Source organism: Brachionichthys hirsutus, chromosome 15 (assembly GCF_040956055.1).
Source record: "Brachionichthys hirsutus isolate HB-005 chromosome 15, CSIRO-AGI_Bhir_v1, whole genome shotgun sequence".
Taxonomy (NCBI): domain Eukaryota; kingdom Metazoa; phylum Chordata; class Actinopteri; order Lophiiformes; family Brachionichthyidae; genus Brachionichthys; species Brachionichthys hirsutus.
This window is the reverse complement of record NC_090911.1, coordinates 8,932,534-8,955,989: the sequence shown is the minus strand read 5'-3', so window position 1 is coordinate 8,955,989 and position 23,456 is coordinate 8,932,534. Positions and strand designations below refer to the sequence as shown.

Genomic DNA, 23,456 nt, shown 5'->3' with positions numbered 1-23,456 from the left:
ATTGATGCCTGTGCACATTAAAAATGAATATCTCATATTCATCAATACAACCAAAAAAAAAACAAAAAACAAATATTTGTTGACTTGGAAGTCATTCAGAACATGAAGCTTTCAGTATGGCCTATTTGAACAGTAGCCTGCATACGTCAAGATCCATTACTCATCAGTGCTTGTGTTAATTCCAGTTTCACCAAAGCATCATGATACAGGGAAACCATTCACACAAACTTAAGAGTGCACTTTCAATTCATAGTTAAATATCAACAGTGTGTTGTGGCATGGGAGGAATCCCCTGTCTCCTCGTGTGTATAAAACCCTTATGGAAATCTGGTTAATGTCAGTCACACCAAAGTCAAGAGTCTCATCCAAGATGCTGGTCTTCAAGCGCTGTGAGTAGAAATGGCTCTGAAAGAAAAAGCTTTGCGAGTCGTCTGACAATGAGCATTCAAAATGTATTTTTCTGTTTTCCTTTTTCCAGACGTCTCTCCTGCACTGCTGCTCATACTGGTGACCGGTCCTCTGTGGCAGGCCAGCCAGTCTTTACCAGTGACGGATGAAGGACGGGTGACAAACTCCTGTGTTTTACATGCGCACACACTTCTACAGAACATCACCAACACACTCTCACGGGTAATCCTGCAAAACAAAAGATGTTTCCACGCCCGTTGTTAATCTCTCTGTAATATTTAACTGTGAACAAATTGCTTTGCACATCTTAGAAAGACTTGTTCAGTGGAATCAACTGCGAGAAGCAGGGAGTTGATCTCAACATGGAAACCGAGACGCCATCTGTGTGTGCACCAAAGGTAAAAAAAGAAAAGAAAAGCTCATATATATATGGAGCTATTTAAAGTTTGACAACCTAATCAAACATTATATACTATGCTGGGTTACTTCAAATTGTCTTTGTCCAACAGGGGTTGACATGCGCCGGAGTCATTATGTCACAATTTAATAAGGTAGGTCATACTGAAAAGATTATCCTTTCTAAAATTGTTTTATTTCCATAATTTGTACATTCAGATCTTATGAAATTATTTATTTTAAAATGTACAAGCCAAATATAAAAATGGGCCACAAATATAATTTAAAACAATACAACAAGAAAAAACATGCATACAAACAAAAATACTTCAGACAAGTTACATTTTTCGAAACTACTAGCCGCATATTTAAGAGCAAAGATGTTCAGTATTTGCCTTCGGCCTCTGTAAGATCACATTTACCGGAACAATACTTATTTTGGGGTTTATTCTGTGGAATAAGTCATGCCTGACTTCAGCAAACATAAATGGAATAAGATTTTCATCAAAGATAATGGTTAAATGCTTTGAACCAATCTGAAGGACAACTTTTAAATTATTGTATTATATTTGCCTGCAATCCCAAAACTTTTACTACCCTCCGTTTACCGTAATACCTCTTACAGCATGTAATATATGTGCACTGATTGAAAATGTGTTCTTTTGCATATTCAACTAAAAATTAGCTTTTAGTAATAAGGTTGAAAATGTCTGCATTGCATCATGATTATAATTTTTTTGCACACATTGGGAACAGGTCCCTCTGACCCTTTTTTTATATGAATATATGTTCTATATTTCCATTTACCTTTTCTGTTTCTCCATTTAGGAGTCGTGCCTGAAGAACATCAGGGAGGATTTGAGTTACTACTACCGATTTCTAGCTGCTCAGCTAGATCCTGACAGTTTTAGATCTATTCTGTGCAGCCTCAGAGAACTCATGGAGGTAACTCATGTTACAACCTGCATTACTTACCTCCATTGTTGTTTCATTGCTTTAGCATCAGTGCTACCACTGCTAGCATATGATGCTTCAAATGTTAGGGATGTGAGGTCAAAAACTCTTCTGACTACTTTTTGATATAGTTTAATTGCTTGAACTTTTATTGCATTAGATCAAAATCTATATGTTGTGCAAAAATGCTTCAGATGAGTCATTTTCCTTTCACAGGGGTGCTTTGCAATGCCTCTGCCGACCGACCTGTCCATGGACCAGGTGAGAGATCTCTTCATGCTCAACGATTCCACACAGCCTTGTGGGGTTTTTTTTTAACTCATGGAAGAGCAGCCTGTTTGTGTTAAACTGGTAATAATTATTATTTTGTTTCTATTTAAGGCTTCTGCAGACAGGACCTACAATGACAGACTGAGCCTCTGCAAAATGTTCAAGGGTTTCCAGGTCCGCGCCATCACGCTCAACAGAGTCCTCGCATACATGAACTCTGGTGAACACACTAAATAGGCTGCAGTAGTTTGATCGCTTCAAACGTTACAACTCTACAAACTATGCGACCAGTTCATGCTGCATTCAAATAATTGAGTTCAAAACACTCATTTTTATTTAATTGTACGACTTATATTTGACATCAAAATGATGTCTTTAAGTACTTATTTATAAAGTCTATTTACAGATAACATTATTTTATTCTAGAATATTTATTGAATCTATTTATTGCTATGGTATTCCCTTGTTTGTAGGAATCTACAAATAAATATTTTTTCCTGCAGATATCCTGTTGATTCATCAGTAAGTTATTTGCTGTTTTTCCAAGTGATTTTGGGACACCGTATATTACTGTATATTACTTATCTGGACTGTGTGATAACAAGAAGGACGATTCAGGGCCGCGCTTACCCGAGCCACTGACAAAAAGATCTCACAGTGTTCAGGGAAAAGGGGAAAAAAATAACATTCCACACTTTGCTTTTATGTTCCGATCCACTCTATCCACACCAAAAGAAGACGTTTAGTTTCAGAAGTGGAGGAACACAAAATAGTTCAAGGGGAAAGCTGTAATTATATTAAAACCCCCGCTTCTAATGGATTTTACACCTTATTTACATAATTCTCTGATGGGTATTATACCTTTTTTTCTGAAAGATACTCGGTTTAGCAACTCTTATACTAAATTTTATTGATGATTTTATTGACCAAGGAAACGTCCTAATGTAACTTCCTCCCAGGCTCTCCCTTGCATGAAAGAAAAATCCAGATCAGCTTTGCAAAGCTCTGCTGCTTTTTTATTCCGTTAGCTTTTATTGTCACAATGTGGACTATTAACATTATTTTATTATCCATTGATACGTGACAGGAGCCTGAACACATTTTTTGCGCTCGTAGCGCTACCTAGAGGAACATTTATCTTTTAGCATCTACAGATTTACCAAACTCCCATCCTGGTACCGTGTTCTGTTTGATCTTTTATTAATGACATGGGTTAAGGTTTATATATATATATATATATATATATATATCTTTAAGATAAATATAAAAAGGGTTATAATAAATAACCAATCCCAGGTGTGTTCGTGAAGTTTAAATAACCGTTAATTACGCACAGGTGCGATGATATGTTCAGAGGTCGTGGGACATCGGCCACTCCCGTCCAAACGCGTCGGGAAAGACAAGAATGGGCCGTAGCCGTGCTGCAGCGTGCTGTTGGTGGATCATTGTCCTTATTTCACTGAGCTCTCACGCTAAATGCCGGCTAGTTTACGGTCAGACAAAGCCCCACACCCCAAGCCGAGCCGGAGGCGACTTCCAGCCTCCGTTGACGCACGAACGGGGACAAAACGCTGCGCTCAGCGGGCGGCCTCGACCTGTCGTGGTCAACTGTCACCCGGACTCCATGGAGGTCGTGGTGCAGGCCGATATGTTTGACCGAGGCCTCCGTGTGGACGGGAGACATCTTCGGTTGGGCTTAGAATCGGCGAGCGAGGGGAGTCCGTGCAGGGCAGCGGCCTCGGCAGAGGTGGAGTTCACCATCCGGGCCGACCTGGTGGACTGTGGAACGGAACGCTCTGTAAGCTTTTATATGGAGTTTGTTTTATGGGAAACCCATTTTACAATTACGAAGATATGTCGATGGTACGTACTGTCAGATCCGCGTTGTCCCTTTCAGTCAACAAAAGAGACGATCACCTATTCCAACGTCCTGGTCTACGCCCCTCAGCCTTCATCTGATGGTTTGCTCAGGCTGGATGGAGCAGAAACTTCAATTGTATGCCATTATGAAAGGTCCTGCATTTTATCATGGTGGATTGTTGCTGTTGGAGCCCTCTGTCTGGCTTCATTATTAATTTCCTTCTTTTATTTAAATATCTTTGTAATGTAATCCTGACATTTATGTCATTTCCTGCTGTCTTTCAGGAGGTACCGTGTGAACGCCACTTCCGTGCGTCCCACGTGGGATCCGTCTGTGTCCCTGGCCTCAGCAGAGGGCCAGATAGATTTCAATATGAAACTCATGGCTGGTATTTAAAGGATTGATAACCATATTCTTGTCATCGTGCATCTTTTTGTCATTGAATGTTTGGCGTTCTTGCCTTACCCCCCCCCCCCCAAAACACACACACACACACACAGATAATTGGCAATTCAAGAGGGGCTCTTATTCCTATTTCCTGGGTGACCCCGTTCATCTTGAAGTGTCTGCTGTCGTTCGAAGCCACATGCCCCTGCGAGTCTATGTTGACCGCTGCGTTGCCACAGCAACCCCTGTTGCACAGGCTCCAAAGAGCTACAGCTTCATTCGGAATCATGGGTGAGCTCTGTAAACCGACTTCAATCTGCGGCAACAGCAAAATGATTGTACTTCATCTCTGCTTACCCTGGAGTTTCTACAGCCTCCTCCTTTGTTCTGCTTTGCTGCCTCCACAGATGTTTTGCCGACGCAGTCCTGACTAACTCCAGCTCCCGCTTCCTTCCGAGGGCGGAGGAGCATAAGCTCAGGTTTCAGCTTGATGCCTTCAGGTTCTACGAGGAATCCAGCGATCGGGTTTGTTCCTCGACTTGTTTTTGTTTTTCTGTTTAAGGGTCTATAAAGACCCAAAACTTGGTTGCATTTGACTCCGAGCTCCCTCACAGGTCCTTGTATCCTGCTTCCTGAAGGCTGTTCCTGTCATTTTACCCGTGCGCCCTCAGGACAGGGCCTGCTCTTTAATTGAGAACAGGTATTCTAAAGATGCAGCATTTTGTTTTAATAACCAGAAAAGGTTTTATCTCTGAAAATGTCTTTCCTTCTAGGAAACATGCTGATTTTTATATACAGAGTGTTCTCCCCTTGTTCTGAATTCCTTCTTTATCCAGGTGGCGATCCATTGATGGGAACGACCCGGCATGTGAAACTTGTGATCTCTCCCATCGCAACGATGAGCATCTGTCCTCTGAACCCCCCGTTGCTATGAGCAACCCCCGAGCGTGGCTGTCAATACCACCCCCAGAGACTTTACCCCAGATTGGACCACAACAACCAGCCACGTACGACCGTTTTCGTCCAATAGTGCACCAGAACCAACACAACCAATTTCACCAATCCTCTGCTGGACTGGTGAAAAGAGGAGTAGGTGAGTACAACTTAAGTTTGTTCTTTTTTTAAAAAGATCCGTTTGTCTAATGTTATAAACTGTATGCATAGCGTGCAGTTTAAATGTTTTCCCACATATCTTAAACTGTGAAATCTGAGTGTTTTAATGTCTTAATGTTTAAAAAAAAAAAAAAGAAAGTCAGCGATTGTGAATTATACAACAAATCAGTTGATGTGACTTCACTTCACATTTCCTAATGAGACTGTTTTGTTTTTGCAGGGCGAGCTATCCACCTGGGACCCATTATCATTCTGCGATCCGACAAAAGGCAGGCAGATTCCACAACGGCACCAAAGAACGGGACCGGCTGAGACTTTGGAAGGCATTACTCGCCTACGGGACAAACGGGCACGGAGAGATTTAACCAGTGAATGAGGAGATGAATCATGTCATTGCAAATACCATCTTTGTGAAATTGACTCTAAACTCTCTACAGATATTACATTTTTTCGAGTACTTGTGTTTTGTTCCTCTGTCTAAAACCTTTTTCTGTTACTTCTGTTCCCACCAGAAATGCATCGGCTTCACAACCATCTCCATTGTTTGATATCTGATCTTTCCAGAATTCACCATCCAGCAGCTCTTTGCTAAGAGCTCCATTTGTCTTTCCATGTAGCAAATTAGTTAGCATTGGGTTTGGAGCCCTGTCATTGGGCCCAAGCAACCAGAATTGGATATCAGAATGATGCGTTGTGTGTTTGTGTGAGTTTACACAAACACACAACGGCGCATGCTTTCCACATCCACTGTAATGATTCAGCTGACGTAATAGAATCGATTGTAAACTGTGGAGAAAAGCAGACGTGCTCTTAGGGAGCACTTCCCTCCATTACTGCCCACAAGCTATTTACCTTGTATTCACATTATTGATGAATCACGCTAATCAATATGGCGCAATATAAAATTCTGTTTTTGCTTGCCACAGCCAGTAAAAAAAAAAAAAAAAAAGGTCCATTGAGTAATGGCTTATTTTACTGTAAATTATATAAACCTAGTCACGGACACGACTCTCACCGTTTCTGTTAGGATGCTTTCAACGAAGGGGATTCTTTTCGGATGCCTGTTGAATACGAGTTCCGCTGCTGCACTTACAGCGGAAATCCATGTTGCCAGGAGCAGCGCTTTGCATTTCCTGCAGCATCTAAATGCACGCCGACCAGCCTTTTAACCCTGACTTGATGTCTTAATGCACGGGAGCGGATAATGGAAATGGAAAATCTTTGTGTTCTTGCCAGCCGAGTGTTTGGGATTAGTAGCTTCAGCACCTCGGACAGCGCCCCGCCCGTTCCTTATTCCCAGTGGCTCTTGTGAAGTGCTGCCCACGCTCCATTCTCTCTGTGTCCTCTTCCACCTTCACGGCCAGTCGTTGCTCATTTCTCCGAGCCTCAGACAACGACTGATCGATTTTTTTTTTCTGGCGCCTGTTTACTTTCGTGTCGCATGAATAAGACGGTGTTTACGATTTGCTGCGCCATATCAATTCCCCACTAAGTGCATAATAAATCAGGGGCTCAGTGGACACACACTCCGGGAGGTTAAAGCCTCCTTCCTTGGAATACGGCAGGGACGCGTTCCGCTCTGTGTTCGTGGATCTATTGCTGTGATTATTCGTGGAATGATGTAGACACTATGTCTCCTGGGAATGCGATGATGGCTGCGTATCGGCCTTTCAACAAGCGCGTATTTCACATCATCCACGAGCGTTAAAGCGCGCCTGCACCTTTTTTTTTTTCAGCTGAATCGCCATTTTCATTGCAGCACCAATGTTTTTCTGTAAGTCCCCAGCGCTGGCGGTGATCGGCGTTTCCTTTCTTGTGCGCGCCGTTTATTCCATCCGTCGCTGCGGACAGCAGATTTGCCGGGATGAACAGGTCTGTTGCGCGCAGGGAAACGACACCACTGCCGTTACGTGTTGCCGGCATTTTACGGACCGAACGTACTACAACATCGCCATGGTCACTCGGAAACTTTCCGGAGTGCTCATCATGCTGCTTCTCTTCGCGGTGGGATACCTCGTTCAGCGAGTCCTGTGCGCCAGAGCCAGGCATCTCACCCCGCCGGGCAACGGACACCCCACAGTCACCACGTCGCAAGAGCCGCTCGTGGGGAGCAGTACCCCGGACAGCACCCTGGATGCCGCTGCCGCTGCCGCCGCTCAGCTGCCCTCTTATGAAGAGTGCAAACGCCTGCCGACATACGAGGAAACGGTGCGGGAAGCGAGAGGCGGACATCCTGATTTCAACATCGGACAAACTACATGACAGACAAGACGCCGGTTGGATGAATTGGATCTTCACTAGAGTTCAGCATTAACCGACATCAAGGATTGTGTTATTCTCTCATCTGCAGCAGTCCGGATTTGACCTCCGTGTAACTGTAACGGATGTTACTCCATCTGTTAAATGTGTCCCAGTGCGCGCGGCTGCATTTGACAATAAGGCACGTTTTGTTTAGTAGTGCTTTATTCCATTTACTGCAAAAAGACATGTTAAAATGTTCAACTGGCTGCGTCAAACTGTGATGGAAGGAGGTTTACCGGATAGGCTTTGCGTTTCATTTTGTTACTTTGTGACTGATATTGTCTCGCTGGTGCCTTTAGGCCTGGGGTTAAATGTTAAAAACCCGGGACTGCGTGTGGCAATTCTTTAAACAGCAGGATATGCGACACGTAATTTGTACAGTGTTTTTTTTTTCTTTTATATGCGATTTAATCACATGTGTAGACATATTGGTTTGATGTGTTTCCTGTGGCATCCATAACACAACAACTAATCGATCCTCTCACCCTTCCCTGCAGGAATCTGAAGGTTGGGCTTCTGTTTAAATGAGAGACATGCAATTGAGCGCAAGATCAGATCTTTATTAAATTAAATAGTCATTTCATTCTTATCCCAAATACACCTTGTTTGTTTGAAATAACAGACCGATTTCATATAAATAAACGTTAACGTCTGCTGCTCGCTGCGAGGTTGTGCACCGTTTCCTTGATGCTGTCTTTCACCGTCGCGGTGTCTGACGGCAGTTTGACCAGCTGGACCAATCGTTTGAGCGCCTCCTGCACTCCGAATCCCGTTTTCGCGGAACACGGCTGGATGAACCAATCCCGAGTCGAGCAGATCTTCTTCAGGTTAAACGTGTCGCTGATTTCGGTCGCAGTCAATGCGCCATCCACGTCCTGTTTGTTGGCGAGGATAATGAGCGGAAGGCCCCGCAGCTGCTCACTCCTCAGCGTGTTCTCCAGCTCCTTACGCGCCTCCTCCAGACGCTCCTTTTCCGAGCTGTCCACGACGAACACAACAGCTGCTGCATCCTGGTGGAAACTCTTCCAATGCGCACGCATCTTTGCCTGGCCGCCAATATCCCACAAGGTCAAGATGAAATTGACGCTTTTCTTTCTCGCCTCGAGCATTTCCACGTTAAAACCAATGGTGGGCACGGTGCTGACGCACGCATCGTGTCTCAGTTTATAGAGGAGAGTGGATTTTCCTGCTTTGTCGAGCCCCAGAATAAGGACTTGGGCCTCTGGTTGCTTAGATCCGTGCAGTCCCATGCTGATATAACGACTATCAGATCAAGTGCATACAGTACTCCTTTGAGGTGTTTGTTCAGCGCATTTCCTGGGGTTTAATACATCAGCCATTAACTCCATGCTGGCGGTTTTACTGATAAGGTTTCACAAACACAGGGCAAAGTTTGTGCCAATATTTCGTGTTTATCTACCCAATGAATACACCAAGGCATGGAAATGTATAGCGTAAAGAGACCAGTATTTTTTTTTTTTACCCGTTTTATGAATTCACAACATTCGGGATTGCCCCAAATTATTTTTCACACTTTAAGTCAAAGTCGGAAGAACGCAGGAAAGTAATCCATTCTTCTGAAATCCAATGTTTAATCTTAATGACATTGTGGTTCCGCAAAACTATAGATGGCCAGCGAAAATGGAAATAACAGAAGGTGTCATGTCCGAAATGCACCATGCCAAAGAAAGAAACACAGTTTGCCAAACCATGAGCGTCGTATGAAATAAATACATAAAAAAACTTCTTCTTTTTTTTTTTTTACAAAAGTCACTCATCAAAAACATTCCCACCAGCCCCTGCTCAGCCCCCCAGTGGGACACCATTCTGTGAGGCCCATGGGTCCCGCGTGGACATTCTGTTGTAGCTGCCTTCACTTATTTATATTTTAATATGAAGTACTTCGAGGCGAAGATCACCTTTGACCTTCCGGGCTGCATCAAACATTTAGGTAACTTCACTCATACAGATTCAACGAATTTAAAAAAAAATGTATGCAGTAAAACAGATGGGAAGGAAACATAAAAGTTATAGATGCTGCTGCTTATCTCGACGCGGTGGCCAAAGTACAGTTTGTTTACAAGCCAGGCCAAAAATAGCAGAGGGGTTCATGCCTCCTAAAAGCGTTTTTTTTTTTTTTTTTTTTTAAAGCTACTCCACATTGTTCTGAACATTAAAACACGATGAGGTGTGGTCATAGTTACCGAACACAGGCATGGTGCAGCTCAGATTCACGTCGGATTGGGACCGAGTCAATGTTTCTATAAAGAAAGCGCATTACCTCGGTGCGCCTCCGCCTTCCTCTCACACATTTGCTCCCGCATAGGTCTGACATTGTCTTTGGATGTCTCATATCGACTAAATCAATAAATCGCAATGATCAGTCCCGGGTTAAGTTGAGCGCTTTTAGAAACCACATCTCGGCTCAACACGCGGGCGCGTCTCCGCGGCGGCATCCCGTCAAAAAGTAGACGAAGGACACACACGCACAATGCGTCCAGGCGCATTGTTTACTGCATTCCGAAGACACAAGTGTTTCATTTTTGTCAGGATCTTGTCCATTTGTCCCCCGGCTTCACCCACACGCCACCGGTTGGATCATCCATGACATACACCAGCCCTTCCGTGCCACGGCGGCGTGGAAGCGAAGAATCGGGCGCTGCTGCTGGTTTCTCCGCTGCTCGCGTGGAAGCGTGAACGCAGCACGTCCTCTTCTTGGGACTGTGTTCCGTTTTCTTGCAAATGTTCACCTCACCGGCGCCATGGTGGGAATAAGTCATCCGTTCTTCTTCTGCTGCGGGCTTTGAGCCATGTTGTCCCATTATTATTTTTTTATTAGAGTCAAAAAGAATGAAGTTAAAAAGCAAAAAAAAGAAATAGTGCAGGTCACTTCGTTGTTGTTTCGGGACAACTTGTGCTGTCGGCGCATGTTGTCTGGCTTATAAAGTGCTATTTCAAAAGGCAAATATTTCCCGTAAGAGTGACGCAGCCAAGTGCGTGCGTGCTACGCGCACGCGTAAATGTCTCGACTTGGCTTGAAGCGTTTAGATGAGTGGCAGTAAGAGCTATTCTGAGTCGCTCCACCTGGTAAAGGCCGTCATCGTTTAGCACTTCCGAGCTGTCCCATGCGTGAAAGGCTGGTTTGGGGGGGGGGGGGGGATTGGGCAGCCTTGCAGAGTTATGGCATCCCAAACACCCAGGGGACGTCACGCGTTCTTCTCCCAGCCATAGTCTCAGAAGTGTGTCAAACCCCCAGGAGATGTTCCCATTGCTTCCATCTCCTCCTGCATCTATTCTTGATTTGCCCTTGAACAGAGTATGCATGTGCGTAATGCGCCAAAAAGAAACCAGCGTGAAACCAGCGTGTGGGGAAATAAAGTGCGAGCATTTCAGGAGAAAGGGATCTTTAATAGATATAGTTTACATACATTTTGTTTTTAAATCCACATGTGAACAATGGACTTCTTCTCAAATCGAAGTAATGGCCAATTTATTTAAAACTTCATGTATAGAAGAACAAAAATAACAAAAACATTTGGTAAATCTGCCAGACACATCCAAAAATGTAACAATAAATAAGGCATCAGGTAAACAATTCAATAAACGGTTTCCGTCACGGATGAAATAAAAGCGGCCGAACTCCAAACAGTAGTAAATCATGTTTACTGTAAGTTCCGCCTGGCAGGTTGTGCCATGTTACCATGGCTACCAGCACTCAGCTTGTGTGTAGTACATGCTGTGTCCATCTCCTCATTTCTCATATATAGCAGCAGAGGACCGTGGGGCGGTTGCACCTCCTGTCGTGTGGACGTCATGGATGCACTTTGGACCGTGGAAGCCAGAGAGAGAGAGGCGTCAGGTCCCACGGTGGAGTCAGACCAAGCACTAACCACTACGCCTTAAATCAGGCTCGACATGCAGTTTGCTAAAACCCAAAGAGGACGAACAGAGTGTGCAATGGCTGATTAAAAAAAAAGAAAGAATCTACCATTCCAAACAATTAACATCTAAAAAGGTGCATTGTCTTCATCACTGTGTGTGTGTGTGTGCGTGCGTGCGTGTGTGTGTGTGTAACTCGCTGCTGCATATTTCAACACACTTGGATGTAAAATGTAGCATTTTCAACGATATCACTACTAAACCCTTATTTACACAATGAGGAAATAAGTTGATGCTCATTTCTCAGAACCGCCCTATCATGACTCACTGGGTAACCTGAGGAACCCGCCCTCCTGCTCCCTTATTGGTTTAAAGTTCATCATGTAGCTTGTTGGCGACTGTAACTTCAATACAAAGATCCTTAAAACAACCAGTTAGTCATTCTCTGTAACATTCCAACGTGGGTTTTCTACTTAATACTTGAATGAACTCCAGTCCCTCTGATTGGACAATCAGAGCCCCAAATGTCACATCAGGTGCATGAGAGCAGCACCAAAATGCTGCAAGCAGGGTGGAGTTCTTCACACAGATATTTTCAGTACATTCCTGCGGTTGCAGAGTAATTCTTGAGTAGGCACTGGTTTAAACTGGTTCAGAGATTATCCCATGTTTCATGTTTCCACTGGCGCTTTTGTTTTAGTTTTTTTTTTACTGTTAACATTACGAAGATGGCGGATGGTTATGAGAACTGTGTTGTGTGTAAATGTCGTCATCTTCGTCAGAAACCTACTCCCCGGCTTTGCTACTCCCCCCAGCCCCACTTTTGAACTTTACGACCATGACGGTGATGTTGTCGGGACATCCGCGGTAGAAAGATTGGAGGACAATGCTCTTGGCGCCAAAGTGAGGCTCATCCAGACGTTCGCGGACAAAACGGACCGCCTCCTCGTTGCTGAAAGCGTCCCAAAGGCCATCAGACGCCAGGATCATGAACTCTGGCTGCAGTTTGTCCATGTCAAAGGTCATGATATCAGGATCAGGGATTACTACATTGAGGTTCTTCAGCGGGTAGTCCCCTAGAGAGCGGGACATGGCCAGGATTCCCTGGACTCTCCAGGATCCGTTAAAACTGATGAAGCCTCCTAAAAGCAAAGAAAGAAATACAAGGTTCAGTCTGATGATTTGTCGACGAGTAAAAGTGTTTCAAAGCCACGGAAACTACGACTTGAACTAAACTCTGAAACACTGAATTGATTTGAGGACAACATTCACCAGTATCCAACAGATGGTCTACAAAACCTCCGCCGGCGTGACGCATGCGCGTTATATCGCGGGACGGTTTCCCTGGCTGCGTACCTGCCCTCTTGATCCTTTTGCGCTCTTTGAGCTGATACGGTTTGTGGTCGTGCGACAGTGCTACGGCGTTCCCGTCTTTGTCGCACAGCACGCCGCGAGAGTCGCCGACGTTTGCCACCGTGAGTTCTCTATCGGACAGCAGAGCTACCAGACACGTGGTTCCTGTTCGGAACATCGGATGGGGAAAAATAGGAAGTAGCTGTAAAGCGGTTCCAGCTTAAATGACGCAATCGAAACGAAACCACAACAGGTACTCGCAAAATGCTGCTCTGCTCCTCACCTGCTTCATCGTGGTTTGCAGAGAGCTTGTCCAGCATCTCACGATCCACAGACAGGATGCGCTGCTCGAGGATGCTGGCGTAAGACAGAGCACTCTCTCTTTTCTCTTTCTCAAAGGCCTGCAGCTGCTGCTTCAGGGCCTCCGGCAGGTGGGCCTTCACGTAGTCGGCTGCAGCCTGTAGGGAGAGGCGAGAGGTATAGGGAGGCGAGGAAACACACAGGGAGGGGTTAGATGACGTTCGATGAATCGCTATTATTCAGCATCTGGTAGCATCATGCAAAACTAGAAAAAGCACTCAGAGAGCGCAAACATCTGGCAAGGCACAAAAAAGTTAACGTTTAAATTTAAAAAACAACCCAGTCATATATTTATACATTCCTGGATCCAGATGGGAATCAGGATCACCATCAAAAGGTTAGAAACTGTTCTCGATACCTTTATACACCAAAGCATGAAAAGGAAAAGTGAATCCCCTTTATGACTGTGATTTTTTTTGTGAGTGAATTAAATGTATATTTTTTTTAAGCCAAAGTAAATGGGAAAATCCGGATATTATTCTTTTGTATCCAGATCACTTTCAAAATTTAATGGTATATATGTTAGACCAAGCCCCAAGATCCATCCAGCAGTTTTTGTATAATCCCACTAACAAGCAAACAAACAAACAAAGTCAAAAACATAACCTCCATTTTTGTTTTTTGTCTATCACCTCCTAAAATGGAACATTTTGAAGTTTTGCCTTTCTTTCCACCATGGCCCTGTCCTGCCAGCAGACTAACGGACAATCCTCCCATCCGTGCATCTTTTCAGCTCCTCATTTCAGACCCTGCAGGGTTTATTGCTTCGTCAGCATTATTCCAGCCAGGAGGACACCAGCTGGAGAACACGGTGAAACAAAAAGATCCTAAAGAGATTCCCTCAGGGGATGGGGGAGATTAAAACAGGGCTAAAATAAAATATACAGGTTGCAGGCACCCCCCACCCCCCCAAAAAAAAACAACAGTCAAAGGCACCCTTATATGGAGCTCACCATATGGCGAACCCTTATATGCGTGCTTTATTGTCTGAGGCCAAACGCCATTAGAGTCTCTGTTGCTGCCAGGCAGTAAGGTTCGGTCCGTCTCTCATTTAGAGGGCCGCTCGCTTTGTTCCAGCAGGTGATCTGTGCTGAATTATTGAGCAGCCCCTCCCTCCAAAGATGAGGAGATAAACCCGAGGGGAGACAAACCCGGGTTTCTGAACGTGCGCCACAAAAGCCTCTCCTGCTATAGCTTTTCTGCATCCATCAACGCGGTAATCAAGATCAGGTTACAATGCCGCTAATGATCGCCTGAGTGAGAATGCCTCTTCTTGTGCCCCCCCCCCCCCCTCCCTTTCCCAATTTACTGGACACAAGTGCACTCACTCATTCGTTTAATTGAATAGAGAGGCACTCGGTGCGCCTTTATCGGGGAAAGAGCTTTTCAAGTGTAAATTCCCCATTTGTGTCGTGAACGTCTGAAAACATCCGGGGAATTAACGAGCAACTAGACTTTATTAAACGTAAATCTAAGATGCATTGTGGATCTCTCTCGATGTCAGAATAGGACTATGAATTCTGTTTTTATTTCATTTTCAGCAAAGCAGTGTTGACAGCCTGCCTGGACTTCCTGTTTCGACGGAAAACAGGCTCCATAAATCATTCTAAAAGATCAGTTTGTGCTGACTTCAGTAATTCTGGGTCGTAACTCACTGGATTTATTTATTTTTTTGTTGCCATTCTCTGCATGCATATTTTCCTAAACTGGAGCAGACTGCACCACCAGAGAGAACCCGCTCTATCTGCACGTATTTGGTTTGGCAGCTTTGCTTTATTCCCTCCGCCAAGATGGGGGGGGGGGGGGGGGGGGTGTATGTGATCTCAGGCGTTTTGTTTATCTGTCTGTCTGCCTAGCTGTAAGCAACATAACCCAAAATGTTACTGACAGATATTGATGGCATTTCCAGGAACAGATTATCACATTTTGGTGATAATCCAGAAGAGATCCTGGATTCTGGATCATCACGGTCCCGAATTAATTTTGTTAACATTGCAGTCAAAGGAGTTTCAAAATTTGTTGTTATCAGGTTCTTATCATGGCTGAGCATGACAGATGGTGTTCTGGGACATGTGGTCCGAAGCCAGTCATGAGAAACCGCTGACCTTTGACCAGACACGCATGCATTGGAGGAAAGACACACACACACACACACACTTCTTTGTGAGTCAGAATCAAACTCATTGATTGACATCTGGAAGGAGGAGGCGCTGATACAAAAGAATGGGGGGGGGGGGGGCAGTGCTGCGCATTTGTGCACCAGTGCGTCTGTTCTGATAAGCTCATTGTGAAAATACCGCGCCCCCCCCCCCCCCATACACACACACACACACACACAGCCCACCCCCCCGCAGCCTACCTCTCCGCCGTGGCCGTCGAATATGCCGAATATGGACGGGTGGCTCCTGTTGGTGACGTCGGTGAGCGCCTCGAAGCGGTCCTCCATGTGATCTCGCCTCCCCTGTATGGAGTAAACGGCGACGTTGTCGTTCTTGAACTCCCAGGTTTTGGAGAACTCCGCGTCCAGGACGCTGAGGCCCCCCAGCCGGTCGTTCTGCATCATCTCGGCCACTTTCCCTTTCACCATCTTCACCGCATCGCGGCTGGACTTGACGATGGTTTTCACCTCGTCCGTGTGGAAGAAGTAGCTCCACAGCGCCAGGCTGATGCACAGCAGGAACAGCGTCTCAGGCCTGAGGAGAAAATAGCGCATGATCCGACCCAGAAGAGACAAGAGCGTCATTGTGTCTCCGACCATCACACGCAATCAGACTGCGGTCTATTTATCTCTCCCGTTTGTTTTTGATTTTTTGCACAATTCACTCCATCCGTTCAGCGGGAGCTATGACGCAATCGATAAGCGATGAAATGTCTTAAATGTCTCTTCTTCCGTCTTCTACTCTACGATCGAGGCTGGATGCCCAGAAACCGGCCCGGGAAGAAGTCAGTCCATTCGGCTCCAAGTCGTCTTATCCTCGGCTGCAAGAGGACTCTCCGAGTCGAGCCGATCTTCCACATCCCATTGTTGGGTACCGGATGTTTAAGGGTTGAGACCCACGCCGGTGGGAGTTAAGCCCGCAGGAAAACGAGTGGGGCGCGTATTTCCGCGCGGATTAATGGTCACTTTATTTTTTGCATTACGTTTTCACACGCACCGCTCCATTTTGAGCTGCGTCAAAACTGCTGAAGCTAACAGAAAACAGGAAATGAACTACGGTTAGCTCAGTAAATCAAAGCAAAAAAGCAAAAAAGCTCTAGGCGTAACGGATAGGCCGCCAATAAATATTTTGTGAGAACTTTACTTTGAAAGTCCATAACGGAAGTTGCATCCCTTTTTGTAAACAGTCAAGAGGTTGTGAACTTGTGACGTTGTTTCATTGACCGGAGCCCGGTCATTGCATTGACTAAACACTGCCCCCGAGTGGCTCTGTAGAATACCACAGCTTGGATATCTACCTATTTACGGTATAGTAAAAATAAACTATATTCAAATAAAGTTTTTATTATTGTAAATTCATTGTTCTGATTTGAACTGAAATAATGATGTTATATATTGTATCTCAGTAATCATTTGACTTTTTTCCTTTCTCTCGATCATCTGGATGCATTCAGCATTGCTCTACCTTGGTGTGTCATCTGGCGTCCTCAGGGGAATCAATCAATAAAAATGAAAATAATTGTGACGTTGCTGATATAATAAAATGAATTAAAAACCCATCAAAAATAATTTATTGGCATTGTGTTCCAAGAGTGTAGCAAGAGGATCATGCAAAATAGTTTTTACAAAAATCCCCAGAAGCTGAGCATCATACAGCGTCATACAGTGGTAGCTTCACATTGATAGTAGTAGTAGTAGTAATAATTTTTATTTCAATCAGTATCTTAAATGAGAACAAAGAATTAAAAGAAAAAGAAAAAAAACAACAACATGACAATGACTGAAAAGGTATTGGCTGAAGTGAAACACTTATTAATGCCAAACCCTTATTACAGCTCGATTAGGAATGAAAACACCCAACTTACATATTAACATACAAAATAAACAAAATATATATATATATATATAATTTCTATATCAATTTTTTACAAAATTAATTCATTTTAGTTATATGCCAATTTCTTTAGTTGAGTATGGTCCAATCAATCAGTGTAATGTAAAAATAAACACACAACAACAACAACAACAAAAGCAAAAATGAAAAAAACTAAAACAAAACAGATAGTAGTAGAGGAAGAAGAAAAGTTACCTGTCATGCAGCTTCATCTCAAGGTTTCTCCCTGTTTCTGGTACGTGTCTATTATAAAATCTTCAAATCAAACAATGACTCCAAGCATACTCTGCAGATACCTGATAATAAACAATTTGCTATTATAGCCAGCAGGGGTGTGGAGCTTAATAGTAATTTAAAAAGTCAATGCAACTGACAAGAAGGATGAAGAAGTGTGCTAGAGGTGAGCTATATTGTGGAGATTGAAGCTTGGGTTAAGAAGTCACACTTGATTGATGACGTGACAATAATTGCTACAGGCACAGGCACAGGTATCTATGCCTTTAAACCGCATTGACCAAGGTTCATTGTTATTTTAGCTCGTATAACAATAAATGGCTCCTCATCAAATGTTTTGAGGAACTTTGGCGGCCAATGAGGAATCATTTCAAGTCAATGTCAGGGGCTGAAACTACATCCAGCACGCATTCTGAGACGCATGAAGTTTGGTTCTGTGGGGACGGGCCTCTGGTTGGTTAGATCAAGGAGTAGCTGGATCAATGTTGCCACATGGTCTGTTTTAGGACATCGACACCTCTCCCACTGGGTTTTACGGCAATCCATTCTCTGCTTTGAGGTACCGCCAACACTAGCGTGGTCGCTACCACATGTTACGCCGGCACTGGATGTTATCCTCCCTAAAGAAAGCGTGCGCTTGTGTGTATATACTGTAATAATGTACATGTGTTTTTAGAAATGTGTATCTGTTTGTGTAACCTTATATTTCTGTTGTTTGTGTACAAAGCAGGTGTGTGTGTGTGTGTGTGTGTGTGTGAACACTAAAGCCGTGTGCATGCTCTCGGGCCCTAGAATCATATCCCATATCACAAAGAGTAAAGTCTTGCCTTGTGTGCAACCTGCTTTATTTCCTATCCCCCAGGAGTCATGTAATCTGCTGTTGCCAGCCCACCCACCTCCTGATAACCCCCCCGGTGTTTTTTGGTCCCTTGTTCTCTCATTGGCTTAAATATGCAGAAATTGCACAGCCGCAGCAATATAAGGAAGAAGGCAGCCTCCATCGTTTGCTAGTTGGAGGGGCTGGAATGAGGAGTCATCACCATCTACATCAGCAGGTAAACGCTTTGCTTTACAATAAATATATTGCCGATGCACCGAGTCCAACATGCGCCACGCTCTGTTCTTCAAACGACTCTTCCTCCTCCAGATTGTTGTGCCGAGCCCACAGCAATGCCGACCATTTGGAAGTTGAATGCCTTCCTCACTGTTCTCCTCGTGGTCCTGATGGCCGTGCTGACCTCCAGCAGCAGAACCACCCGCTGGCCCAAATCTCAGAGCACCAAGAAGCCTGCTAGACCCGGGACCAATGGCGGCGGTGGACGAGCCGCACGGACCACCACCTCGACATCCCCTAACAACATGCACATGTATGAGACGACTGATGTTATGATGGATCCCTACACGTTGTCCCCCGCAGACAGCACCACCTACTCCAGTGATGCTTACCCAACTGATTTCAACACAGATAGCACAGCGTCCCCTGCAAGGGGTAACTACACCCTCGACTTCAGTGAATGCTTTTTCAACTTTTGTGAGTGCTGCCCACCAGAAAGGGGTCCCATGGGACCCGCAGGAGAGAGCGGGCCATCAGGACAGCCAGGAGAGAAGGGCCCCCCAGGTATGATGGATTATATCTGTCAGGAAATGTAACTGTTTGAGGTCCACATTTTATTTTTATCGTTTCTTTATTATCTTCACTTTTTTGCAGGGTTACCAGGAGAAAATGGAGAACCAGGTTCCGAAGGACCTCCGGGACCAGCTGGACATCATGGAGACAATGGTTTTAATGGTGATATAGGTAAAACAAAAAAAACAGGAGAGTTTTTGAATGCCCGTCTGTTCGTCCCTCTCTCCTGTTTTGCACCAAACACCTTGTATGAAATTACCGTGGAGGTCATTTTCTATTATTTATTTGAATCTACTGAAGGAGAAAGAGGAGATCAAGGACCAGCTGGTGATCCCGGTGCTCCCGGTGTCCCAGGAAAACCAGGAGAGAGAGGTTTGTAGTTTCCTATGAAAACATCGGTTGAAGAAATTATCCTGAATTTGATGTCCATATTGGTGCAAATGTGCATTTACATTTGCAAAGGAAAGTGTTCCAATTAAAACACGTCTTAAAACACTACAAACTATTCATACTGTAGGTGATCCGGGCCTCAAAGGAGAGAAAGGTGATCGAGGCTCCAGCGGTCTGAAAGGGGACCCCGGAGAAATAGGCTGGCCCGGCATGAATGGGACAAAGGGCAACCTTGGGCAGGATGGGCCTATGGGTCCTCCTGGGCTGGAAGGGCCAAAGGGGCACAAAGGTGAATTGGGACTTAAAGGGGATTGCTTACCAGGCGAGAAAGGTCATCTTGGCGAGCCTGGTCTGAGAGGTGAGATGGGCCCCCCAGGAGTAAACGGAACTGATGGCGCAAATGGAGAAGGAGGGGAGCCAGGTCCTCCAGGAGGGAAGGGGGATACCGGTACCAGAGGACCTCCAGGTCCTCCAGGAGGGAGGGGCATGTTAGGGCAGAGGGGAGAACGGGGCCTCAAAGGTGCACGTGGGCCACGGGGCCCTAGAGGCCCCCCAGGGGAGACTGTGGCGCCTGTCCGCTCTGCTTTCAGTGTCGGCTTGTTTCCAAGCAGGTCTTTTCCTCCGCCCAACCTGCCCGTGAAGTTCGATAAGGTGTTTTATAATGGGGACGGGCACTGGGACCCAACACTCAATAAGTTTAATGTCACTTACTCGGGCGTCTACCTATTCAGCTACCACATAACTGTGCGAAACCGGCCTGTGCGTGCTGCCCTCATGGTGAATGGGGTGCGAAAGCTGCGGACCAGGGATTCTCTGTACGGCCAGGAGATTGATCAAGCCTCCAACCTCGCTCTGCTGCCACTGCATCAAGGTGACCAAGTGTGGCTGGAGACCCTGAGAGACTGGAATGGAGTTTACTCCAGCAGTGAGGATGACAGCATTTTTTCTGGCTTCCTGCTTTACCCCGACGTAAATGAAAAACCTGCTGCCTCAGAAAACCACAGGCTTTGAAAGAGCTCCGATTTAACTCACTGTAGACTCTGCGGAACCTTCAGCTTATTGCAGCGCTCTAATCGATTGATGCAGCTACAAATACTGCTGCTTTAGTATCTGCTCTGCTGATGCGAATCAAACCAAATGCTTTGCTTGCTTTGCTGTTTTAAAGATGAAATCTGTCTTGGTTATATACTACTGCATGCAATACTTCCATCCTTTGTAACAAAGCATTAAAATTGACTATGGTTCAACTAAATGGCCCTCGAGTTTTATTTGCTGAGCAACAGAATCTAATTTATAACCCATTGGTCATTGTAATTAACACTGGTAAGCTCTTTGTAGGCGAAGCCAGGAAATAAAAGGGAAACAACCCCAGTAAATGCGACACAATTACATTTAGCAACCGCTAGAGGGCGCACGGTGCCTAAGGTTTGTGCAGAGACAAATGGAGAGCAGATTAGTGATGTTTTCATCAATAATAGAATAATGCACAGCAGATTCAAAATCCTTATGTTCACTAATTGACAATACACTGGAGAATGATGCATTGGTCTTCACAGCAGAAACTATTCACACAGCGAGCCGCTAAAGCAATTCCTCTGTGATTTTGTTCTTAACCACAGTTGTTTGGTTTGGTTTTGTCGTGAAAATATAGTGACTTACAAAGGCTTTAAGGTGGTGTGGTGCAGAAGGTGTGGCAAGTTCAAAAGTGAAATCCTGTCTAAAGACTAGTACTTATTGAAAACAGTCAGTTCAACACTTATCAAGGAGTACTTTGACTTTGTTATAATCTTGTGTTTGTTTAATGATAATTTAATTGATGCTGAATCTTTTGAAACATGAAGGTGATTACGACCGACGGGAGCCGAGAAGACCGATGTGGAAAAGACAAAAAGCATTATGAATGAAGCATCGTGACTGGCACCCATACGAGCAGAACAACTGGCCGCTTTAGATGCTGAACCTCCTGCAGCAACGATGGACGGATGCATCATCACCTATACTCCGGTGAGCACTCATTGTAGAGTGGTGTTCAATGACAAAGGAGGACATTTGCGGTATATATATTAATTCACGTATGAAGTAATTCAATCTCACAATCTGTATTATATGTTTTTTTTGTGTGTGTTTTTAAGCAATTTTCCCAGTATGTGTCTATGCCACTTTACTGGTAATATCATAAGTCAAATTATCCTCCATGTCTGCAAAGTAACTGTTCAATTACAACAAAACAATAAACTTCCCTTAATTTTTTTTTCATGTTCATTTATCAATATAATAACAAGCAAGCATGTCTCATTAATTTTCATAGCACTCTGTATGAGACTGCATAATTGCTTTTAGTCTTATGTGTTCCGTGTATATATATCCTCTGTTTTCCTGTAGGTTCACACAGTACAAGCAAACAAAAATTATAGTCAATGGCAAATATTGAGAAATATAACTCCTATAGCATAGAATATTGTGACATAATCATTGTGGGATGAAACATTTCAGAATGATGCTTTTGATCCCCACCAAATAAAAATAATCAAAAGTCTGATTTTATATTCATCCATGTCTTCAAACGTCTACAAAAATCACATTTTATCATAAAATAATAACCTGGATATTCTTATCTTTGAGTGTGAGGCTAATTGAATATTAATCAAGATTGCAATGTCATTAAATGTTGTATTTAATGTGATGTCAAAACGTGTCATTTGGGTACAAGCTTTGATGGGGATTTCATAATTTTTGAATAAGACTGGAAGGATCTTGTTTTTCCCAATTTGGTCAGAAAATTATGTTTGTGTAAGAAAATTGTTTTAAATGTTCCAGGTGAATTGAGTGTTAACTTTAGGGGTGCACCTAAACTTTTATGAAGAGTACCAAAAAGACACACAACACTGAAACCTGTTCAAAGAGGAGAGCCCAGAATAACATCTCCATCTACTGGTGAAGAGACATACATTTACCTCAAATTTACTGCTGGTGATGGTGCCGTGTGTGTGCGTGTGTGTGTTATGTGTGTGTGTGTGTGTGTGTGGTGTGTGTGTGTCTGCATTTATGTATTTTATACTACTCTGTGTGAAAATATAAATAACTACCTTGGCGCTGTGTGCAGTGTAATCTGTTCTCAGCAGGCTGGATTCCCACTGTGAGAAAGACAGTATATTGTTCCTGCAGCACCACAGATAACAACTAATTAGCATACTGAATCATTTGGCTGCAAGAGCCACTCCTGCCACCCATCTGCACTGAGCTGATAAACACACACATGCACGCCAGCTTACTCACACACACGCGCAAACACACACACACACACATACACACAGATCTATGCAGAACAAGCAGATCCACATAAGCCTGGACTCACAAACACACAAACATGTACACACGTGGGCAGAAGCCTCCTCTCATTCCCTCCCTTTCAATAGCCCTCTCTTTTTTTGTGAGGGAGTGTTTTTGGAGAGTCAGGAACACTGAAGCAGGTAAACGTTTGGCAGGCATTAACCCAGAGAGCCCTTCAGTCAGTCCCAGTCAATTCCAGCGGAGCCAGGGCAGAGTGCAGGAGAGGTCTCCAAACATCTGGATGTCTCTGATGCTCTCTCGAAGCAATTAATTTTTTTTATTTTTTTATGTCAGAGAGTTTATGTTTTTTGTAGGAGCGCCACTGGTGGCAAAGTCGTCTGTGTCGTTACGGGTAATAGGGAAGTAAGCTTGACAAAAGCAACATTTATGTGGCAAAGCTGCAGCCTCATTCATTTCCCAGCGGTGATGGCAGCCTAAGCCACATAACTTTTCGATTGCGTAACTGAAAAACTTTCGGGTAGCGGGAGTTCTGACCAGTGTGTCTGTTTCGGAATGTGTGCAGACATAACAGTGTGCAAAT

General features: G+C 44.3%; 5 protein-coding genes across 5 annotated transcripts; 3 read left to right on the top strand and 2 right to left on the bottom strand.

Moving 5' to 3' along the window:
- The first annotated feature begins 370 nt into the window (after positions 1-370).
- Positions 371-2,265, top strand: LOC137904701 (interleukin-12 subunit alpha-like). The gene is made up of 7 exons (XM_068748905.1): positions 371-389; positions 479-630; positions 720-806; positions 918-959; positions 1,633-1,749; positions 1,975-2,019; positions 2,140-2,265. The coding sequence occupies exons 1-7, from the start codon at positions 371-373 to the stop codon at positions 2,263-2,265; spliced, it is 588 nt and encodes a 195-aa protein (XP_068605006.1).
- A 1,168-nt stretch (positions 2,266-3,433) lies between these two features.
- LOC137904700 (zona pellucida sperm-binding protein 3-like) lies at positions 3,434-5,701 on the top strand. The gene is made up of 8 exons (XM_068748904.1): positions 3,434-3,826; positions 3,926-4,041; positions 4,174-4,277; positions 4,390-4,567; positions 4,684-4,801; positions 4,891-4,976; positions 5,113-5,369; positions 5,610-5,701. Exons 1-8 carry the CDS (start codon positions 3,434-3,436, stop codon positions 5,699-5,701), a joined length of 1,344 nt encoding a protein of 447 aa, XP_068605005.1.
- A 2,538-nt stretch (positions 5,702-8,239) lies between these two features.
- Positions 8,240-10,591, bottom strand: arl14 (ADP-ribosylation factor-like 14). The gene has a single exon (XM_068748742.1). The coding sequence runs from the start codon at positions 8,938-8,940 to the stop codon at positions 8,335-8,337; it is 606 nt and encodes a 201-aa protein (XP_068604843.1). The 5' UTR covers positions 8,941-10,591; the 3' UTR covers positions 8,240-8,334.
- A 1,764-nt stretch (positions 10,592-12,355) lies between these two features.
- On the bottom strand, positions 12,356-16,041 carry ppm1la (protein phosphatase, Mg2+/Mn2+ dependent, 1La). Its single transcript, XM_068749135.1, has 4 exons — positions 15,642-16,041; positions 13,206-13,380; positions 12,926-13,087; positions 12,356-12,711 (listed from the first exon to the last, which is right to left on the bottom strand). Exons 1-4 carry the CDS (start codon positions 16,038-16,040, stop codon positions 12,356-12,358), a joined length of 1,092 nt encoding a protein of 363 aa, XP_068605236.1. The 5' UTR covers position 16,041.
- Positions 16,042-18,738: 2,697 nt separating this feature from the next.
- Positions 18,739-20,596, top strand: otol1a (otolin 1a). Its single transcript, XM_068748901.1, has 4 exons — positions 18,739-19,186; positions 19,277-19,366; positions 19,496-19,567; positions 19,713-20,596. The coding sequence occupies exons 1-4, from the start codon at positions 18,739-18,741 to the stop codon at positions 20,594-20,596; spliced, it is 1,494 nt and encodes a 497-aa protein (XP_068605002.1).
- Positions 20,597-23,456: the final 2,860 nt, after the last annotated feature.